The 22,837-nt window shown below is 41.2% G+C and overlaps 2 protein-coding genes across 16 annotated transcripts in view; one reads left to right on the top strand and one right to left on the bottom strand.

Moving 5' to 3' along the window:
• The window catches only part of LOC117099655 (translation initiation factor IF-2, mitochondrial), a 37,636-nt gene extending 19,955 nt beyond the window's left edge, over window positions 1-17,681 (top strand). For 11 of the 15 annotated variants that reach the window (XM_033239079.1, XM_033239069.1, XM_033239071.1 and 8 more), the window contains 8 exons: window positions 3,410-3,549; window positions 6,984-7,108; window positions 9,220-9,424; window positions 10,087-10,339; window positions 10,692-10,832; window positions 13,891-14,055; window positions 16,885-17,025; window positions 17,481-17,681. In XM_033239079.1, coding sequence (XP_033094970.1) covers window positions 3,410-3,549; window positions 6,984-7,108; window positions 9,220-9,424; window positions 10,087-10,339; window positions 10,692-10,832; window positions 13,891-14,055; window positions 16,885-17,025; window positions 17,481-17,653 — 1,343 coding nt within the window. In that variant the 3' untranslated portion in view covers window positions 17,654-17,681. Of the gene's footprint in view, window positions 1-3,409; window positions 3,550-6,983; window positions 7,109-9,219; window positions 9,425-10,086; window positions 10,340-10,691; window positions 10,833-13,890; window positions 14,079-16,884; window positions 17,026-17,480 lie in introns of those variants that run through there. The other 4 variants (XM_033239073.1, XM_033239076.1, XM_033239074.1 and 1 more) reach the window with 4 other exon arrangements.
• An 815-nt stretch (window positions 17,682-18,496) lies between these two features.
• On the bottom strand, window positions 18,497-21,626 carry LOC117099658 (ubiquitin-40S ribosomal protein S27a). The gene is made up of 6 exons (XM_033239082.1): window positions 21,320-21,626; window positions 21,156-21,220; window positions 20,639-20,693; window positions 19,865-19,950; window positions 19,141-19,272; window positions 18,497-18,678 (listed from the first exon to the last, which is right to left on the bottom strand). Exons 2-6 carry the CDS (start codon window positions 21,201-21,203, stop codon window positions 18,529-18,531), a joined length of 471 nt encoding a protein of 156 aa, XP_033094973.1. The 5' UTR covers window positions 21,204-21,220; window positions 21,320-21,626; the 3' UTR covers window positions 18,497-18,528.
• Window positions 21,627-22,837: the final 1,211 nt, after the last annotated feature.

The following is a 22,837-nucleotide window of genomic DNA, read 5'->3' as shown; positions in this document are numbered from 1 at the left end:
TATGTACAGACCACAGGTACAGTCTTTCCTATGCTTTTTTTGTTTTCAACTTTTTATTGTGGAAATTTTAAACAGATACAAAAGTAAGAAGATAATAATGAAATTCTATGTACCCATCACCTACATTCATTACAAGTTGCATAGTGGTTATATTCTGTTATTTCCTGTTAATTTATTATGTGGAATTCTTCTCTAAAGAGAAACTTTCCCTTCTGCTTTAAATAAGTTCTTATCTGATCAAATGTATAAAATTGAAACTTTTGGAAAATCACTTAATGATCGTCTCCCTTATTTCTTCATTTAAAAGTTATAATAATAAATACCCACATATGTAATTACACATTCTAGGCTGGAGTGGTGGCTCACACCTGTAATCCCAGCACTTTGGGAGGCCGAGGCCAGTGGATCACCTGAGGTCGTTGGGAATTCGAGATCAGCTTGACCAGCATGGAGAAACCCCGTCTCTACTAAAAATACAAAATTAGCCAGGCGTGGTGGCGCATAACTGTAATCCCAGCTGCTCAGGAGGCTGAGGCAGGAGAATCTCTTGAACCCAGGAGGCAGAGGTAGTGGTGAGCTGAGATCACGCCATTGCACTCCATCCTGAGCAACAAAAGCAAAACTCTGTCTCCAAAAAAAAAAAAAAGTTACACATTCAATATATTCATTTTTATTCTGAAATGACCGTACCTACCCTTACTGAGAAAATGTACTTGATGAAGTGTGTCATATTCCCCCCCAGATTTACTGGCAAGATTTTTAAAAGGTTGAGAGTTATTGAACTAGTCCAGTTCTTTTATTTTACAGCATGGAAAGTAAGACTCAGCAGCCAGAACTCTCCTTAATTTTATACAATTATACAACTAATTTTCAGTATGTCTGCATTTGGAATTTAGATCTGCTAGCTTCCAATGTTATTCTCTTTCCTTTTTAATTCCTTAAAACTGCCTTTGTGTGATGTACTATGTTCTTAATGATTCTAGGGAATACATGGCAAGAAGAGAGGGGTAAATTTGCCAGGGATCCCATTACAAAGCAATTGGCTGAGATAGGATAAATTCATTAGATCATGCTTTGTACACCTCTTCACTTGGTAGCTGTTAAGTTCCAGCTCATCAACATGGAATGTACTTTTTCTTTCTCTTTTTCTTTTTTTTTTTTTTTTTTTTTTTTTGAGACGGAGTTTTGCTCTTACTGCCCAGGCTGGAATGCAGTGGTGCAATCTTGGCTCAGGCTCACTTCAACCTCCTTCTCCCAGGTTCAGGCAATTCTCCTGCCTCAGCCTCCCGAGTAGCTGGGATTACAGGTGACCACCACCATGCTCAGCTCATTTTTGTATTTTTAGTAGAGATGGTGTTTTACCATGTTGGCTAGGCTGGTCTCAAACCCCTGACCTCAGGTGATTCACCCGCCTTGGCCTCCCAAAGTGCTGGGATTACAGGCGTGAGCCACCGTGCCCGGCTGGAATGTACTTTTTGTAATAGTATGTTGTGGATTGCAAAACTTTTTTGTATCTTTTAAAATTTCTGTTTGATACCTGAGAAAATTACAGAGATGATGAAATGCAGCCACAGAATTATCTCATAGGATTTTGTGTGATTTCTCTAAAGAGAGGATATGTAGATTAAAAGATTATTTGGTCCTTTTATTAAGTAAACATTTATTGAGAGCCTGTGTATTGGTCAACTATGTGTTGGTCACTGACCTAGGTGTATGAATAAATAGTATAAGTCCCAAAAGGAAATTTGTGATATTGGTACTTAGTTTTAACCTAGGATGAGATGTTGGGTTTTAACAATGTGTTAATAAGGCCGGGCGTGGTGGCTCAAGCCTGTAATCCCAGCACTTTGGGAGGCCGAGACGGGCGGATCACGAGGTCAGGAGATCGAGACCATCCTGGCTAACACGGTGAAACCCCGTCTCTACTAAAAAAAAACTACAAAAAACTAGCCGGGCGAGGTGGCGGCGCCTGTAGTCCCAGCTACCCGGAGGCTGAGGCAGGAGAATGGCGTGAACCCGGGAGGCGGAGCTTGCAGTGAGCTGAGATCCGGCCACAGCACTCCAGCCTGGGTGACAGAGCGAGACTTCGTCTCAAAAAAAAAAAAAAAAAAATGTGTTAATAAACCCTGGAAAAAAGAGGCAAATGATCGAGTAGTATTGAATTGGAATCTTCTCATGATTTTTTTTTTTTTTTTTGGAGATTATCTCCAGTGTACTTGTTGATCTTGCTTTTATGTTTAAGGATAGGCCTTTTATTTTTTTATTTTTTTATTTTTTTTGAGACGGAGTCTCGCTCTGTCGCCTGGGCTGGAGTGCAGTGGCGCGATCTTGGCTCACTGCAAGCTCCGCCTCCCGGGTTTACGCCATTCTCCTGCCTCAGCCTCCCGAGTAGCTGGGACTACAGGCGCCCACCACCACGCCCGGCTAGTTTTTTTTTTTGTATTTTTTAGTAGAGACGGGGTTTCACCGTGTGAGCCAGGATGGTCTCGATCTTCTGACCTCGTGATCCGCCCGTCTCGGCCTCCCAGAGTGCTGGGATTACAGGCTTGAGCCTCCGCGCCTGGCCGGATAGGACTTTTTCTACCCAAAATACAGTTGACCTTTGAACATCACGGGTTTGAACTGTGTGGGTCTACTTAACACACACATTTTTTTCAACCAAACATAAATAAAACAGCATTCACAGAATTTGAAACTTCCTTACATGGATTTTGTACACACGGTTCTGTAGGGCTGGCTGCAAGACTTGAGGGATTTTGATACAGGCAGTGGTGGGGGGGTTCTAGAACCAATCCACCAGTATACCCAGGAATTACTGTATTGTTTGTTGCGTGTTTTTTTTTTTTTTGAGATGGAGTCTTTCTCTGTTGCCCACGCTCCTGGAGTGCAGTGGCACGATTTCAGCTCACTGCAAGCTCTTACCTTCCTGGTTCAAGCGATTCTCCTGCCTCAGACTCCCGAGTAGCTGGGATTACAGGCACGTGCCACCACGCCCGGCTAATTTGTGTATTTTTTAGTAGACATGGGATTTCTCCATGTTGGCCAGGCTGATCTCAAACTCCTAACCTCAGGTGATCCACCCGCCTCAGCTTCCAAAAGTGCTAGGATTACAGGCATGAGCCTCCACACCCAGCCCAGCTGTATTGTTTTTTTGATAATCTCAGGTGTCTGTTATTCACTCAGAATCTGCTTATAATTATACTTTTAACATCTTGCATCTGGATTTCTTTATGTGTAGAGAGCAGAGTAGGGTGATATGACTCTAAAGTGGGTCATTTTGGCCTTTTGTTAGACAAAAACATCCACTGAGTAAAGAGAAAACTAGAACAGAAAGTTGGTGTCTTTCACTGTGAATACCTGGAATTGAAGGTGTCATCATTTTCACTCTTTTTAACTCCGTTTCTTTCAGTTCCTATTGTCCTTGCCATAAATAAATGTGACAAAACTGAGGCTGATCCTGAAAGAGTGAAAAAAGAGCTGCTGGCTTATGATGTGGTATGTGAAGATTATGGAGGTGATGTTCAAGCAGTGCCTGTCTCTGCACTTACGGTAAATGTGGGGACCTCATATGAATATGCCTGAATGGGAACGCTGTACACAATGCACACAGTATATTACATCTAAAGAACATTTTGATGTACATAATTTGTGTTGTTTTTAAAACATTTTCTAGGTTTCAGGCAAAGATGGTATTATCTTGGTTTGGCACATTAGGAGTTAGGCTCAGAGAGGTCAGTCACCAGCTGATCAGTGTGGAGTCAAGTCTAAATGGAATATGTTTTTTATTATGAGATACTTAGGATGAGAATAAATGGGGAATAAGGGAAATAGTAGGATAAAGATGTGGTGCGATCACAGCTCACTGCAGACTTAACCTCCAAAGCTCAAGTTGTCCTCCCACCTCAGCCTCTTGAGTAGTTTGGGTTACAGGCAGGTGCCATCCCATGCCTAGCTAATTTTTAAAATTTTTTGTAGACACAGGGTGTCACTGTGTTGCTTAGGCTGATCTTGAACACCTGGCCTCAAGCCATTGTCCCACCTTGGCCTCCCAAAGCACTGAGATTATAAGTGTGAGCCACTATGCCTGACCAAAGACTGTCTTAAGCAGAAGTGAAATCCAGTTGTTAACAAAAAAGTGCTTGTATTTCTTTTTTTTTTTTTTTTAGTAGAGATGGGGTTTCACCGTGTTAGCCAGGATGGTCTTGATCTCCTGACCTCGTGATCCGCCTGTCTCGGCCTCCCAAAGTGCTGGGATTACAGGCTTGAGCCACCGCGCCCGGCCCAAAAGTGCTTGTATTTCATGCCTCTTACAAGTGGAAAACAGGCCTTACAGCATTTAAGGGATTTAAACAAAAAGTTCATGAATACCAAGATTAAATATTAAGGTTGATTTTGTTTTTGATTGACTGAATGTTTTTGTGGATTAAATTGCTACATGTTTTAAAATGTTATTTATAATGAATTCCATTTTCTTTAACATTACCGTCTATTCTTTCTTGAATATAAGCACCAAGGAAAGTCAGTACTTGCCTCATATCAGTGTTTTCCAATTCTCTTACCCCGTAGAGGTTGCTGCTAAGTAACGATTTCCTTTTTTGTCCATCCTTGTTATATTACAAAGTTTATTTATAATATAGCCTTTTTTTTTCTCCTGATCATTCACTGAAGGGATGGTGGGTTAATCTACACCTTCCTCCAATTAAATCTCATTTCATCTTTACTTTTCCTAAATGTGTTACCTCCAAGATACTTAGAAATTATGCCTCCATTAGTAGTAAAACTGTGCATCTTTTTCTCTGAAATTTATAAAATGCTAACTTAGACTTTGTTATCTTCTGCACTATCTCTCAATTGTTATTGCACTCCGAAAGCCACATATTAAGCTTACTACAATAAGATTAAAATGTCTGGCCAGGCGCAGTGACTTATGCCTGTAATTCTAGCACTTTGGGAGGCCGAGGTGGTCGGATCCATTGAGGCAGGAGTTCAAGACCAGCCTGGGCAACATGGTGAGACCTTGTCTCTACAAATAAACACAAAAATTAGCCTGGCTTGGTGGCATGTGCCTGTAGTCCTAGCTGTTGGGGAGGCTGAGGCTGGAGGATCACTTGAGCGAGGGAGGCGGAGGTTGCAGTGAGCTGAGATGATGCTACTGCACTCCAGCCTTGATAACAGAGTGAGACCCTGTCTAAAAAAAAAAAAATTAAAATATTTGAAGAGTTGACTACCTTTTCTGACCAGATACCATGAGATGAGTAGGTAGATATAAAGCTGCTTAGGCAGATTTGGAGGTGTGTCAGAGATGATTCCAAGGGAATGGAGGGGATTGGAAGAGAGTGGCAGGGAGGTAAGATGAGGCCTTCTTTTCTAAGATATGTAAAGGATTACTTCATGCAAGGAAACAACTGTAGTTCTGCTTTTTGGAGCAGCATTTTGTAAATTGGAATAAATACTAGGAATAAGTGGGTGGGTAAGCAAAATATTTAGTCAATTTTTTTTTGTTTTGTTTTACAGTTGTCTATTGTTTTATTTTTTATTTTTTGAAACAAAGTCTTGCTGTGTGTCTCAGGCTGGAGTGTGTGGCATGATCTTGGCTCACTGCAACCTCTGCCTCTGGGTTCAAGCAATTTTCCTGCCTCAGCCTCCTGAGTAGCTGGGATTACAGGCACATGCCACCACACCCGACTAATTTTTTGTATTTTTAGTAGAGACAAGGTTTTACCATGTTGGCTGGTCTTGAACTCCCAAGTGCCAGTTTCAGCTTCCCAAAGTGCTGGGATTACAGGCATGAGCCACTGTGCCCGGCCCTTGTCTGTTGTTTTATATTTGGTAACAACTGTGAGCAATCTCTTAGCTGATGCAAGGAGTGGAAAAATACCTTGCCTATCAGTTCCAGTTCCATCACCAGTTAATCGGCTGTGTAATCTTGGAGCCCTAGACAGCATAGTAAACAGAGACCATGAAAGGTAAAAGAATCACCCACTCCAGCTTCTTCATTTTATGATTGAGGTAAGGAGATCCAGGGAGGTGAGGTGATTTTTTTTTTTTTAAAGGGTGCACAGCTGGGTGGTTATAAAGCACAGCTTAGAGCCTGGATCTCTAGTTAGTGCTTTTTCTTCTCATTTATTTATTTTCTCATCATTTATTTAATAAGGGTAAGTAATGCTTGATTTACTTTATAGGATTCTTGAGTTGATCAAATGAAATAATAGATGTGAAATCTCGTTCAGTTGGGTAGAACTTAAAAAAAGAAAGCAAGAGGAAGGAAACACAATTGTAGGGACAGACAGAGGAGAAAGAAAAGAATGAAGCATTGCGTGTGTTTATGAAAGGGATAGTAACAAGTACCACCAGTGGCCATACTTTAAAAAAAAAAATAGCCACTGGCCGGGCGCGGTGGCTCAAGCCTGTAATCCCAGCACTTTGGGAGGCCGAGACGGGCGGATCACGAGGTCAGGAGATCGAGACCATCCTGGCTAACATGGTGAAACCCCGTCTCTACTAAAAAATACAAAAAACTAGCCGGGCGACATGGCGGGCGCCTGTAGTCCCAGCTGCTTGGGAGGCTGAGGCAGGAGAATGGCGTAAACCCAGGAGGCGGAGCTTGCAGTGAGCTGAGATCCGGCCACAGCACTCCAGCCTGGGCGGCAGAGCGAGACTCTGTCTCAAAAAAAAACAAAAAAAAAAAAAAACAAAAAAAAAAAACAAAAAAAAATAGCCACTTATTCCTTGCAAGATCTGTCCATGGCTCAGGTTTTCTTGCTGATCCCTCCCTCTCTTCCATTCTTCCCATTCTCTTTTTTCTTAGTTTCTTTTCCCCTCCCTCCCTTCCTTTCTTTGTTAAATTGAGTAATCATGCTTTTAATGATTAAAGAGAAAGGTATAATATATCTTGCAAGGATTATGTGACTTTCTGTCCTTGGTATTTATATTTACTGATAATATTTATTAATGTGTATTAACAACCTTTGTTATTGTTAAAGGGCAATAATCTGATGGCTTTGGCAGAAGCAACAATTGCTCTTGCAGAAATGTTAGAATTGAAAGCAGATCCCAATGGTCCAGTGGAAGGAACAGTAATAGAGTCTTTCACAGACAAAGGAAGAGGGTAGGACTCTTAAACTGCTTGCCTTTTTAATTTGTTCTGTGGTTTTTGTGACTTGATTATATGATGATATATTATTTTTGTTGCATGTTATTGTTAGTTCATGAACAATATTTTCAAAGCATTTGTTTTAAAAAGTATGTTATTGTTTGTACTGACACAAGAACACAAGAATGCAGTTACTATCAGTAGACCATAGCAACTATCCATATACATCTGGTAGTCATATTTAGATGACATAAGTCGTTCAATTTGTTTTATTTTTTTCCCCCACTGACTCGACTGAATTGGTAAAGTCTTACAGATAACATAAATTAGAATAAAATACCAATAGTTGCATTTTAGGGTTTGTAAATTCTTTATACCTTACCCATTAATATAATATGCAGAAAGATCTTTGAAGTGGTGTGCTTGAATTTTCCTCCGTATCAGCAAGAGAGGTTTTCTCATTGCTTTACACTCTCTCTAACAACTGTGAATAATCCCTTAGCTGATGGAGACTGGGATAGAAAGTGGTTTAAGATTCTGTCAGAACACTTTGCTCCCTGTTTCTTCTCTTAGCATAACCTTGTAAGAAATTGTTTTTTTTAAATTGTGGTAAGAAACACCTAACATCCCATTTATTATGTTAACCATATTTAAATATATAGTTCAGTATTGTTGTTTATTCACATTGTTGTGCAACAGATCTGTTGAATTATTTTATCTTGTAAAACTGAAAGTCTATACCTTTTAAAATTACCTTAGTCCTTCTCCCGAGCCCTTGGCAACCACCTTTCTGTTTTCTGTTTTTCTTTTATGTATTTATTTTTGAGACAGACTTTTGCTCTTGTTGCCCAGGCTGGAGTGAAGTGGCCGTGATCTCAGCTCACTGCAACCTCCGCTCCCTGGGTTCAAGCAATTCTCCTGCCTCAGCCTCCCAAGTAGCTGGGATTTACAGGCACCCGCCACCATGCCTGGCTAATTTTTGTAGTTTTGGTAGAGACAGTGTTTTCGCCATGTTGGCCAGGCCAGTCTCGAACTCCTGACCTCGGGTGATTCACCCGCCTTGGCCTCCCAAAGTGCTGGGATTACAGGCGTGAGCCACTACGCCTGGCACTGTTTTCTGTTTTTATTTTGTGACTACTTTCGATACTTCATATGAGTGGAATCATACAGTATGTGTCCATTTGTAACTGGCTTATTTCATTTTGTATAATGTTCTAGAGTTTCATTCATGTTGTAGCCTATGCAAAGATTTCCTTTTTTAAAAAAATTTAATATTTATTTATTTTTTAATTTTTCTTTTTTTGAGATGGAGTCTTGCTCTCTCATCCAGGCTGGAGTGCAGTAGTGCGATCTCGGCTCAGTGCAACCTCCACCTCCCAGGTTCAAGTGATTCTCCTGCCTCAGTCTCCTGAGTAGCTGGGACTATAGGCGTGTGCCACCACACTCGGCTAATTTTTGTATTTGTAGTAGAGACGGGGTTTCACCATGTTGGCCAGGCTGGTCTCGAACTCCTGACCTCAGTTGATCTACCCACCTCGGCTTCCCAAAGTGCTGGGATTACAGGTGTGAGCCACTTCACTCAGCCTATTTTTTTTTTTAATTGAGATGGGGTCCTGCTATGTTGCCCAGGCTGGTCTCAAACTCGTAAGCTCAAGTAGTCCACCCACCTTGGCCTTCAAAAGTGCTGGGATTATAGCCATGAGCCACTATATCTGGCCAATTTCCTTCTTTTTAAAGACTGTATAATATTACTGTGTATAAATCCACATTTTCTGTGGAAGAAATGTCCATTTGTCTTTTGATGGACATTTGGGTTGCTTCTACTTCTTGGCTATTGCAAATAAATTTGTTTAAAATGGTCCTGATAGGCTGACTTTGAACTCATGGGCTCAAGTGATCCTCTTGCCTTAGCCCGCTGAATAGCTGGGATTGCGGGTGTGCCACTGCACCCAGCTTTGAAGTGTTTTTATAGTATGAGAAACTGCTTAAGAAGTTAAGTGGTGGAATTAATCTTATGTATACACATGTTTATGTAATTTAAACTTCATAAAGATATCTTTGCTCTACTTAAAGTACAATTACATCCTGATTATGACATTAAAAATATACTTTTATTTTCATTTTAGTCCTGTTACTACAGCTATAATTCAAAGAGGAACTTTAAGAAAAGGCTGTGTTCTGGTTGCTGGAAATTGTTGGGCAAAAGTACGCTTAATGTTTGATGAAAATGGAAAAACAATCCATGAGGCCCATCCCAGCATGCCAGTGGGAATTACAGGCTGGAGAGACCTTCCTTCTGCAGGAGAAGAAATTCTTGAAGTAGAATCTGAGGTATATCAAGCTTAATTCCTATATATTGGATGTAATATAATGATTTTAAATATCAGTTTACAATGTTATACCAAATATGTGTATTAATGTTAACAAATAATTCTAGATTATAAGAGGCTGTGAAGATGCAAGTTGTGCTATTGTAGCATTAGACTATAGAATTTTGGGGGGGATAAGATTTTTAAATCATTTCAATGATATAAGCTTTGAAATTAAAATTTTACATGTTTCTTGAAACTCATAAAAGTAGCAGTTTCATACATGAGTTTTAACGCTCATTTCCTAATGGGGGACAACACAAAGGCTTTTTTTTTTTTTTTTTGAGACAGAGTCTCGCTCTGTCCCCCAGGCTGGAGTACAGTGGTGCAATCTCAGCTGACTGTAAGCTCTGCCTCCTGGATTCATGCCATTCTCCTGCCTCAGCCTCCTGACTAGCTGGGACTACAGGCACCCGCCACAGCGCCTGGCCAATTTTTTGTATTTTTGGTAGAGACGGGGTTTCACCGTGGTCTCGATCTCCTGACCTTGTGATCCGCCGGCCTCGGCCTCCCAAAGTGCTGGGATTACAGGTGTGAGCCACCGCGCCCGGCCATACACAAAGGCTTTAATCTAGCAGTTATTGTTGTCTACTTCATTAAATAACGCGTTTTTCCCCTCTAAAGCCAAGGGCACGTGAAGTTGTTGACTGGAGGAAGTATGAACAAGAACAGGAGAAAGGTAAAGAGGATCTGAAAATAATAGAAGAAAAGCGAAAGGAACACCAGGAAGCATATCAGAAAGCCCGTGAGAAGTATAGCAATGTGCAGTGGAAGAAGAGGTCATATCTACAGTATTTAGAAAGAAAAGAACAAACATCCTTAAAGCCAAAAGAGAAAATGGAAAGAGATTCAAATGTACTTCCTGTGATTATTAAAGGTATCTTTTTAAAGATTTTACATTACATTCTTTGAATATATATATATATATATATATATATATATTTTAACTATTCTCATAGTTTGGTCCTTTACATTTACATGAAAATTATTTCAATATTTTAGGAGAGATTTTCTTAGTCAACATATTTCTTGCTGATTTTGTTGTAAATGAACCTTTGGCTCATAATATGCTATTAAGTCAGTAGATATATGTAATGCTAAGCCTACATAAAAGTGGATTTAGTGGTAAATGACATTCCTATCATGGCTTTAAATAGATTATTGCCATTTTTATGTCTGCTGATGTCTGACTCTTCAGAGCAACAATTATAAACTTTTTCTGTATTTAGGTGATGTTGATGGTTCTGTTGAGGCCATTTTGAACATTATAGATACCTATGATGCTTCACACGAGTGTGAACTAGAATTAGTACATTCTGGAGTGGGTGATATAAGTGCAAATGATGTTAACCTTGCTGAAACATTTAATGGTAAGGATTCCATTTTTTCTTGTTAATCTGTGTTCCCCAAATAACACTGAACCATCTGCTTCTGTCTTTTGTTGCTTGGCTTGTCACACCTGACATTTATTCCCATCAGCATCACCCTTCCTGCTATAGTCCAGTCCCAGCTAGCAATTTAAACGGAATGGGATGTGCAGTATTGTGGCCATAGCTCCATTTGTTGTGGTTGTACTGCAATTTTGGGGAACTATTTCAAGACCTAGTCACGTTTTATCTTTTTTTTCAAAGCACCATTACTGCCCCCTCTCCCTACTCCTCCTAGTTCTTTACTATCCCAAGGTTGATTCTCATATCTTTCATTAGACTTCTGAATGTTCCTAGCACTGTAATTACCCTATTCAGTCTTTCCTTCATCTTTTACTTTTGGCTTCCTATCTTTGGTAATTGATAACTTTATATGACATATCTTTTTAGAGCAAAAGGTCTTTTTAGCTTTATAAGCCTAGAAGGCATGGAACTGTCTTTGTTAGTTGAATTTATGATACACAAAAAGGGGGACTCATGACTGTTAAATAAGTGGAACACCTAGTAAAGCAAAAACATTGTTGAGTTATTAGGAATCATTTAGGAAAGAGATTGCTTTGAAACCTGACTTGATTAGAGTTAGATGTCACCTCTACTGAAAAGGATAGAGGTAACATCTAACTGATTAAACGTATTTCATAGGCACTGACTGGCTTAGTACTGTGCTGTAATGTAGACAGTGTATTGAATGATATTGAAATGACTTTTTTTCTTTCTTTTTTTTTTTTTTTTGGAGACAGAGCCTCACTCTGTCGCCCAGGCTGACATGTGGCATCGTCTCGGCTCACTGCAACCTCTGCCTCCCTCGTTCAAGGGATTCTCCTGCCACAGCCCCCACCGAGTAGCTGGGATTACAGGCGTGCACCACCATACCTGGCTAATTTTGTATTTTTAGTAGAGGCAGGGTTTCACCATGTTGGCCAGGCTGGTCTTGAACTCCTGACCTAGGTGGTCCACCTGCCTTGGCCTCCCAAAGTGCTGGAATTATAGGCACGAGCCATTGTGCCCAGCCAATTGAATGACTTCTTTTTCTTGAGACGGAGTTTTGCTTTTGTCAACCAGGCTGGAATGCAGTGGTGCAATCTTGGCTCACTGCCACCTCTGCCTCCTCGGTTCAAGTGATTCTCCTGCCCCAGTCTCCCGAGTAGCTGGGATTATAGGCACCCACCACCACATCTGTCTAATTCTTATATTTTTAGTATAGATGAGGTTTCATCATGTTGGCCAGTTTCGTCTCAAACTCCTGACCTCAGGTGATCCGCCCACCTCGGCCTCCCAAAGTCCTGGGATTATAGGCTTGAGCCACTGCGCCCGGCCAGACTGACTTCTTTTTTTTTTTTTTTGAGACGGAGTCTCGCTCTGTCACCCAAGCTGGAGTGCACTGGCCAGATCTCAGCTCACTGCAAGCTCCACCTCCCGGGTTCACGCCATTCTCCTGCCTCAGCCTCCCGAGTAGCTGGGACTACAGGCGCCCGCCACCTCGCCTGGCTAGTTTTTTGTATTTTTTTTAGTAGAGACGGGGTTTCACCCTGTTAGCCAGGATGGTCTTGATCTCCTGACCTTGTGATCCGCCCGCCTCGGCCTCCCAAAGTGCTGGGATTACAGGCTTGAGCCACCGCGCCCGGCCCAGAATGACTTCTTAATGATAGGAGTTTCAAGGTGATTGTGTTTTTCTCCGGATTAAACTGTTTGGGTTAATTTTTTTTTCATTCATTTTGTTTAAGACAAGAGTGTTTTGCTTATTGTTTTTTACTTTTTGGGTTAATTTTTTTTGAGATAAAGTCTCGCTGTCGCCCAGGCTGGAGTGCAATGGTGCAATCTGGGCTCACCGCACCCACCGCCTCCTGGGTTTAAGAGATTCTCCTGCCTTAGTCTCCTGAGTAGCTGCGATTACAGGCGTCTGCCACCATGTCTGGCTAATTTTTGTATTTTTAGTAGAGACGGGGTTTCACCATGTTGGTCAGGCAGGTCTCAAACTCCCAACCTCCGGTGATCCACCCGCCTCGGCCTCCCAAAGTGCTGGGATTACAGGCATGAGCCACCGTGCCCGTCCAGGTTAATTTTTTTCATTCATCTTTTTAAAGAGTTTTTTGCTTTTTTTTTCTCCCAAAGTATTTACAGTTAAATACATTATTTGTTTTCTGGTGCAATGGTCAGCTCTATGAAACTTGCTTCTTAAAAATAACTCTTGACCCTTACCAATTAAGTCACTATTTTTCCCTCACCCCTTTAAGTCACTATTTTTGGGTATCTTTTGGCCATCTGAATACCTGAAGTGCAAACCACAAAAATTGTAGACAATAAGATTATAATTTAATAATGTAATGTTATTAAAATGAAGCAATAATATTTTAGCCCTGGTCATTTTTTGTGTTTTTATTTCTCTTGTATAAAAACCAAATTTTGTTTAGCATACTGCTTTACACGTTATAGGCACTTAATGGTCCTTCAATGAATGGATTTGAAATTATAAAGAAATTTTGTTAAACAAGCCACAATACAATTTATGAAATTCTTTCAATTGGAAAATTTACTAGTTTTGGTGAGAAAAAAATCATAGACCTTCTAACCTCCTCTAATTGCTATTTTTTTTTTTGAGACGGAGTTTTGCTCTATTTGCCGAGGCTGGAGTGCAATGGCACGATCTCAGCTCACTGCAACCTCTGCCTCCTGGGTTCAAGCGATTCTCCTGCCTCAGCCCCCCGAGTAGCTGGAATTACAGGTGCCCACCACCACGCCCGGCTAATTTTGTATTTTTAGTAGAGACGGGGTTTCACCATGTTGGCCAGGCTGGTGTCGAACTCCTGACTTCAGGTGATCTACTTGCCTGAGCTTCCCGAAGTGATAGGATTACAGGCGTGAGCCACGGCAACCGGCCTCTTATTTGCTATTTTAATTTAGAAAATAAAACAATTTAGATTCAAGTTTCTGCTTGAAAGACAAATAAATGATTATAATGTAATCTTTGTGCTGCTTCATTGATCATATTTCTGTTTGCTAGGTGTTATATATGGGTTTAATGTGAATGTAGGCAAAGTTATCCAACCGTCAGCTGCAAAAAAAGGTGTAAAAATTAAACTTCACAAAATAATTTACCGTCTTGTTGAAGATTTGCAAGAGGAACTGAGCAGCAGATTACCCTGTGCTGTGGAAGAGCACCCAGTAGGTGAGTGATCACTGAATGTTACTTTTAAAAATTAGTATATTAGGTGCTATAAATAGCACTTCAGAGCTTAGAGGAAATGTTTTCTTTCTTTTTTTTTTTTTGAGACGGAGTCTTGCTCTGTCGCCCAGGCTGGAGTGCAGTGGCCGGATCTCAGCTCACTGCAAGCTCCGCCTCCCAGGTTCACGCTATTCTCATGCCTCAGCCTCCAGAGTAGCTGGACTACAGGCACCCGCCACCTCGCCCGGCTAGTTTTTTTTTTTTGTCTTTTTTAGTAGAGATGGGGTTTCACCCTGTTAGCCAGGATGGTCTCAATCTCCTGACCTCGTGATCCGCCCGTCTCGGCCTCCCACAGTGCTGGGATTACAGGCTTGAGCCACCGCGCCCGGCCAGAGGAAATGTTTTCAATGTTGAAAGATATATCCTGTGTTCTAGAAGAAAAAGACTACCATGAGAATTCATTGTAACTTCTTATGTAAACACCTGCCCTGTGTAACACATTGTGCCTATGCCTTGAGGATACAAAAGCAAATAAGGAATTAAGAACTTGCCCTCCAGTTTAGATATGAACAAATAATTATAATACAAATTATACTACTATTGAATGCGTAAAGATTATTAACAGTTTCATGGAAAGAGCTGTTGACTTTGTTGTGGGGCTGGCAGAGAAGTCTACCATAAGAAAATTTACATTGAAATATTAAATATTTAAAAATACTGTTTCTAGCATGTATCAGCCAGAGTAGACTGAGTTTATTTAAAATGGATTAAATCACCTCATCTGTTTTTTTTTCCCTCCCCACGTAGATTTGTTTTTTTGGTTAACTTTTAATTTTGATAATAGTTTTAAATTTCCAGGTAAATTGCAAGAGAAATACAAGGAACTCCTATTTATCTTTTACCTAATTCACCAATTGTTTACATTTTGTCCTATTTGCCTCATTTTTGTCCTGCTCCATACACACGGATTTTTTTTTCCCTGGACCATTTGAAAATGTTTGAGATAAATAGTGCCTATTTGCCTCTAAATATGTACATCTGCTAAGCAAAAGATACTATCTTATAAAACCATAGAACTAATCAAACTCAGGAAACTTAAATACAATGCAGTTATCTAATACACAGTCCATATTCACATTTTGTCCATTGTCCCAACAATGTGCTTTTTTTCCCCAGTCCGGGATCATGGATTATAATATATCCATGTTGTCATCTCTCTGGCTCCATTTAATCTGGAAGCGTTCTTCAATTTTTGTCTTTTTTGACCTTGACATTTTTGAAGCATACTGGCCAGCTGTTTTGTAGAATGTACCCTGATTTGGATTTGTCCAGTGTTTCCCCATGATGAGATTTGATTTTGCATTTTTAATCTACATAACAGATTTATTATTTTAGGTTTTTCTGACCTGCTCAACATAATTGTACAGAGATTTTTATGTTCTTGTGCTAAGAGCAATTTGGAACACTAAGTCATGAGGGTTTCTAGGATTAAGCAAACACACCAGTCAGGTAACACTAACACCACCAATAAAATAGCTCCCTAGAAAACTGGTTCATTATAGTGCGTGTTACTTCATTATTGGAATTTGTATTAATTTTTAGTCAGTAAAAAAAACAGACTCAGCCAGGCGTAGTGGCTCATGCCTATAATCCCAGCACTTTGGGAGGTCGAGGCGTGCTGATCACCTGTGGTTGGGAGTTCAAGACCAGTCTGCCCAACATGGTGAAACCCCGTCTTTATTAAAAATACAAAATTAGCCAGGTGTGGTGGCGCATGCCTGTAATCCGAGCTACTTGGGAGGCTGAGGCAGGAGAATCACTTGAACCCGGGAGGCAGAGGTTGCGGTGAGCCGAGATTGCACCATTGCACTCCAGTCTGGGCAACAAGAGTGAAACTCCATCTCAAAAAAAAGAAAAAAAAAAAAAAGACTCAGAATTAGTACTTCTAAGGAGATATAAATTACCTGTGGCAAAATGAAAAATAATGAGATCAGGTGCTGTGGCTCACGCATGTCATCCCAGGACTTTGGGAGGCTGAGGTAGGAGTATCACGTGAGGCCAAGAATTCAAGACCAGCCTCCACCAAAAAAAGGTAAAAATAAAATAATTAGTTGGGTATGGTGGCACGCACCTGTAGTCTTAGCTATCCAGGAGAATTGCTTGAGCCCAGGAGCTTGAGGTTACAGTGAGCTATGATCATGCCACTGCACTCCAGCCTGGGTGACCCATCTGTAAAAATTTATTTAAAAAGATAAAAGAGAAATAAAGTAATGACAGATGATCTACTCTTGAAAATATATTGAAGGAAAGCTTAAAACAAGGTTTTCATGGAGCAGACAAGAATAGGCAAAGATGGCTGGGTGCAGTGGCTCACGCCTGTAATTTCAGCACTTTGAGAGTCCGAGGCGGGTGGATCACTTGAGGTCAGGAGTTTGAGACCAACCTGATCAACGTGGTAAAACCCCGTCTCTACCAAAAATATAAAACTCGGCTGGATGTGGTTGTGGGCGCCTGTAATTCCAGCTACTTGGGAGGCTGAGGCAGGAGAAACACTTGAACCCTGGAGGTGGAGGCTGCAGTGAGCCAAAATCATGCCTGGATGACAGAGTGAGATTGTTTCAAAAAAAAAAAAATAGCCAAAGATTTTCATGCATTTTTATTCTTAATATTGGTCAGGAAAATAAAATTGGAGTTAAAGAAATCTAGACTTTTTTCTAGGCATGAATTTAGATTTTTGTCATACCTTTAATTATTATACCATAGAATGTCAGAAATTGCATATTTCTCAGAGTCTTTAGTTTTCTGCACATTAATGTTCTCTTCTTCCTAAAGGTGAGGCATCTATACTAGCTACCTTCTCTGTAACAGAAGGGAAGAAAAAAGTTCCTGTGGCTGGCTGCAGAGTCCAAAAGGGACAGTTAGAAAAACAAAAAAAATTTAAATTAACCCGTAATGGACATGTAATTTGGAAGGGTAAGCAACATCAAAATCTCCTATATCCAGTCACCAAAACTTGTTGACTATATAACCATTTGAAATCTGTTCATCTTTCATGTCCATAATCTCAGCTCAGGCCATTTCTTATTGCTGTTGTAACTCCCAAATTGTCTGTAGTTGATGGGTTCCCTTTGCTTGAGATGTATGTTGGTTTTACATCTCAAGTAAGTACCATCCTATCCTCAGCAAAAAGTTTGTGTCTACCTTTGAAATAGGAGATTTAGAGTATTTTGCTACAAAGTAAGTCTTATTTACAGCAAGCTTCATTTTTGAGGGGGTTCCCCTGGTATTTAGTCCCATTATTTACCATGACAGGACCACGCAATTTTTAAGAATTTCAGTGTAATTTCCTGGTAACACCATACAACATAGTATTTAGTAGGTACTTATCATTTATTGAATATACTAACCTTAAATCATATCTTTTTAAGGTTCATTAACCTCACTGAAACACCAAAAAGATGACATTTCAATTGTCAAAACGGGAATGGATTGTGGTCTCAGTTTAGATGAAGAAAATATGGAATTTAAAGTGGGAGATAGAATTGTTTGTTACGAAGAAAAGCAAATTCAAGCCACGACTTCTTGGGATCCAGGATTTTAAAATTACATTAAAGATGTAAATAACTCAACGTGTTGCTTTTTTGAAGGTAGAAATGCACTACTACATGTGTTCATATGCACAAACTGTCAGAAGTGCTCAGAAATAGGAAATCTTATTTATTTAAGGATGCCTCCAACTAGAAATCCTTTAATGGAAAGACTGGCAATATGGTAAAAGGTAATTGTTAATTACTTACACATCACCGATTTCTTTAAAGTGGATGCTTTAGTTAAGAGGCTTATCAAGTGAACCAGCTTTCCCTGAATTGAGCTCCACAGGAAGATATGCTACCCAAGTCCTGCTTGAAACTAAACTGTCTTTTAGTGTTAACAGTACAAATAAGTAATCATTGCTTTATAGGGATCCATCCTGAACAAACATTAAATTCCCAAGAGCTGTACAGCAGACAGCAAACATTCCACTGAAACCACCCAGAGACTGCCAAAGACAAGAGATAGGCACTACTGGCCACTGAATGGGTAAAGGGAAGGGATGCTGCTCATCACATGACAGACCCCACAACAAAGACTTACCTGGCCCCAAATGTCTATTGTGTTGAGGTCAAGATGGACAGAAACAAAAACTGGCTTATATTTAGACAACTTACATTAAGTATAACTTCTGCCAAAGTATAGGTATTCTAAGAAGTTACTATGAATTGAAAATATCAAGACGTTTACAAGTGGTTGGCACCTGGCAGGTATTACAGAACCACTGCGTCACACAATCCCCAGAAGCAACATTCATACAGTGATAGCAGTAGCACTAATAAAGGAAATGGTGTGACCATCAATTTGGTGCTTAAAAACTATTCTGTTTACTGCAATGAAATCCAACAATAAATGTTAGTTCATGTCTTTTATTAACTCATACAGTTACTTATCTTCTGGCTTGTTGAAGCAGTAAGTCAGACAACATTTGCCACAATAATGTCTGTCAAAGTGGCTTGCCATAAACACCCCAGCACCACATTCATCAGACGGGCACTCTCGACGAAGGCGACTAATTTTGCCATTCTCATCCACCTGAAAAGTACAAACCTGCTGTAAGATAATTTTACAACACATTCTGAAGTCTAATTTAAGCAACTCAAAATATTTAAGCTTTTACTATGTAATACTGGTAGTTTTCGTGCTTACAAACCAAAGCACCCTAAATTCTCACCAGTTATTATTACTACAATGAAAATATTCAGAAGTCTTGGGACTTCTGAACACTAAAGGCCAGCTTTGCAAGTCGTAGACAAAGGTAAGACCTGAACCCAGGCCCGACTTTGAACTCAGAACCCTATTACACAAGTGATTTCAAATACCAAACAGGAAAAACCCCAGGAAGTCTGAATTTCTCATTTCCAGAATACCTCATTTAAACCAAAATGGGGTAATACTGGATACTTAAGTCCAAGAAAATACTGACAAGTTACTATAAAGTTTTCCAAATAAGCCAAGACTTTGCTGACATTCTGCCCATCACTTTAACTGGCTCACCTTATAATATTTCAGGACAGCCAGCTTAACCTTCTTTCTCTTGTGCTTATTCTTCTTGGGAGTGGTGTAAGACTTCTTCTTCCTTTTCTTAGCACCACCACGAAGTCTCAACACAAGATGAAGAGTAGACTCCTGTTAATGGAAGAATGACGTAAGCTTTCATGATTCCACCAAGAATGGGCACACCCAACATTATGCATCTCTTAATTAAAAGCAGTAGCAGTACACAGTAACATTTATGAGGTAATCTTGCTGCCCCCATCCCAATAAAGTATCTGATTCTTAACAGTTTATAGGGAGATTAAAGAATGCATGACATTACACCGTGGGATGCAACTTGCAAAATTCGTAGTAGGAAAAACTATAGTAGTGCTTCTCAAGTATCACTATAGGAGTTACCTAAAAATCTACTGCTAATCTAATGCCATTCTCCCCTTTTGCGTGCCAAAATGTCCAAAATACACCACATGGAGTGGCTCACGTCTGTAATCCTAGCGCTGGGAGGCCACAGTGGGAAGATCACTTGAGCCCAGGAGTTTGAGACTAGCCTGGGCATGGTGGTGTGTGCCTATAGGTCCAACTACAGAAGGCTAAGACCATCTGAGTCTCAGAGATGGAGGCTGCAGTGACTGTGCCAAAGTCAGAGCCTGTCTCAAAAAAAGTAAAATAAAAAATTTCCAAAATAACATTTTTTTTAAAGAGCCTGCTCTTCCCCTAGACAGACCTTTTGAATATTGTAGTCAGACAAAGTACGTCCATCTTCCAGTTGCTTGCCAGCAAAGATCAGTCTTTGCTGATCAGGAGGAATTCCTAATAAGAAAAAAACAAGAAGTCACAGCACACCAAGCCTGTGATGTGCTCCAGATTTATAAGGTAACACCCCTTCATCAAATACATGGTACTAACGGCTGATCATAAGCCCTTACTAGAGATTAGGCATGGTTCTAAATCTTTACACATCACATTTTACTGCATTTAATCTTAGGGACAATACTGGACTGTCTGCAGTGGCTCACGCCTGTAATCCCAATACTTTGGGAGGCCGAGGTGGGTGGTTCACTTGAGGTCAGGAGTTCCAGACCAGCCTGGCCAACATGGTGAAACGCAGTCTCTACTAAAAATACAATAAATTAGCCGGGCGTGGTGCTGCACGCCTGTAAGCCCCACTAGGGAGGCTGAAGCACAAAAATCACTTGAACCCGGGAGGCGGAGGCTGCTGCAATGAGCCGGAACGAGCCAATGCACTCCAGCCTGGGCGACAGAGGAGACTCCCATCTCACACAAAATAAGTAAGTGTCCAAATTCACACAAGTGAAATACACCTCAAGGATTCCAATCTAGGGACTGTGCTCCCCGATCACAAACATTTATTGTGTTATTCCCCAAGTATTTTGTCAATCTGCCCTTCCCCCCCCACCATAAGCAGGTATGTCTAGCACCTACAGGTAGGCTGAAGTCCCCACAGGTTAAGTTTTCTTAACTACAAAATATTACTTGCCTTCCTTATCCTGGATCTTGGCCTTTACATTTTCTATCGTATCCGAGGGTTCAACCTATGAATGTTAAAATGAAAGTATGTTGCTTTCACATTACGGAACTACAGCAGAACTCATTTAGTTTGACAATTACCACTGAACCGAACCGGCGACAGGGCTGAAACCTACTCAAGAGACCTATTACCCACCCAGTGGGCAACCTCCCAAGTCGGCTACCGGAAAGCACCTTCATCTCCCCAGCCCAGGGCGGGCGGCCGCCACAGGGCCGGCGGGCGGAGTTCCCCGGCGCAGCTCCTCCGTTTTAACTAGCTGGAACCTCTCGAGAGGTGAGAGGCCCGCCTTTGGCCACCGAAAACCACCTCGAGGCCGTTGCTCAGCAAAAGATACTCATTTCAAAGCTTAAGTTTTAGAACCCAAAATCGGAATCATGGTTTAAGTCATGGAAAGCAGCGCCGGTCCTAAAATCCACCTCAGGACCTTATTCGGACCTTGGCTTCCTCATGACCACCTGGCCCGTACCTCGAGGGTGATGGTCTTCCCCGTAAGGGTTTTCACGAAAATCTGCATTTTGGTGGCGGCTCCACCTGAGGTTGGGGAAAAGGAAGAGACGGGTTAGGTCAGAGATCACAACAGAAGGCGGCATAGGACGCTGGCCCCAGAGCAGCCGAAGAGCAGACACTCACCGCAGATAGCGGATCGAAAAGGAAGAACGCGGCGCAGGCCCACGGGGTTTCCCGGTGCCCCAGCCGAAAGACCCACCTCTTAGGCGACCACACCAAATGCCTGACTGCCGTCCCAGCGACAATCCAACCCGGTGCTAGACCAGGACGTGAAACTCGTTTCTCCTCTCCCTAACCTGGGCTTATTTCTCACTTTAGACTTCGGAATGCTTTCGAAATGGTAGGTTTAAGAAACGTAAAAAATGTTTTAAAAAGGTTTTTCCCGTGCAGTCAACGTGGCTAAGAGAATCTTTAAAAGGAGGTGGGTCGAGGGGAGCCTCATTGGGGAAGAGGTAGGAAATGGAAGTGTATTCTGGGAATTGTAGTTCTCCACTGCTTTGTTCTACCTTGGACTACTTGTCCCAAGATGCAATTCCGCCTCCCAGATTCCCTAGTTACTGTCTCTAAGCACTGAAGTCGGTGTTTGGAGAAAGGGACTCAGGTGAGGACCGGAGGGAGGATGAAGCGGAATAATGGTTTCCGGAGCGTGGAAACGGGCCGGAAGTGACTAGGAAGAAAGGTTAAGGGGCGGGCGAAGAGTGCGGGGCACGAAAGGTGTCCTTCGCCCATTTGCAGAAGCGGTGAGGGGCAGAGAATCAGCGATCTACCAGCCGCTCCCTGGGCCTCTAAAGGAAGGGAATCTGCATGGCCTGCTCCAGGCAAACTGAAAAATAGGTGAAATCTTCGGAAGCGGGAGTTCAGCCCTTTCTCGCCTGTAGCCCCTCCCTGCTTTCAATCGCCAAGTCTCTCCCAGTCTAGGAAGAGTCTGAGTATTATGTGTCACTCCTTAGTGTGACACGCTTTAATATGTTGAAAAATCTCAGGAGTTTTCAAATTTTAAAGTGAAGCCGTACGGAAAAGAAACCTGCAGAATGGTTATTTAGCTGTAGCATTTCCACATTTGGGCTTTGGGAGTCTTGGATCTGAGAGGAAGTTTTGGGGCTATGTATCGGGTGCTCTTCCGGCAAGGAGGCCAATTAGAAGCAAGTTCCCCCCGTCCTTTCTCCACTCCACAAACCACAGAGTCCTTTCTAAGGAACCTTCTTAATGTCTTCTGTATTTATTTCTTCATCCTCTACCGCCTGCGACCCCATCCCCAAATTTAGACCTTCATTTTCTCTTGTAGGGGTTCCGTATGTAACTCTTTATCTCTCTCCAGTCTTTCCTCCTTTCTAACCCACCTTCACTATTGCCTCCAAAATATTCATTCTGAAAGGTAAATGTGTGTTATTATTCTACTTAAAATACCTCACCTTCAGGATACAATTCAAATCTCTTAGAATGACACGCAGGCTCTGCCTTCCTTACAACCCAATCTGCTAAACCCATTACTCTACATTTTAGTAAATGAAGCTAATTTAATTTCCTGACTTATGCTCTCCCGTGTTTTGGCATTTCTGAAGATTCCGATCGTTTCTTCTTCCTGGAACGTTTTTCCTTTTTTTTTTTTTTTTTTTTTTTGTGCGCGCATGTGTGTGTGTG

This window comes from Trachypithecus francoisi, unplaced genomic scaffold (genome assembly GCF_009764315.1).
Source record: "Trachypithecus francoisi isolate TF-2019V2 unplaced genomic scaffold, Tfra_2.0 Lachesis_group17, whole genome shotgun sequence".
Lineage (NCBI taxonomy): Eukaryota > Metazoa > Chordata > Mammalia > Primates > Cercopithecidae > Trachypithecus > Trachypithecus francoisi.
This window is presented reverse-complemented; position numbering and strand designations above follow the sequence as displayed.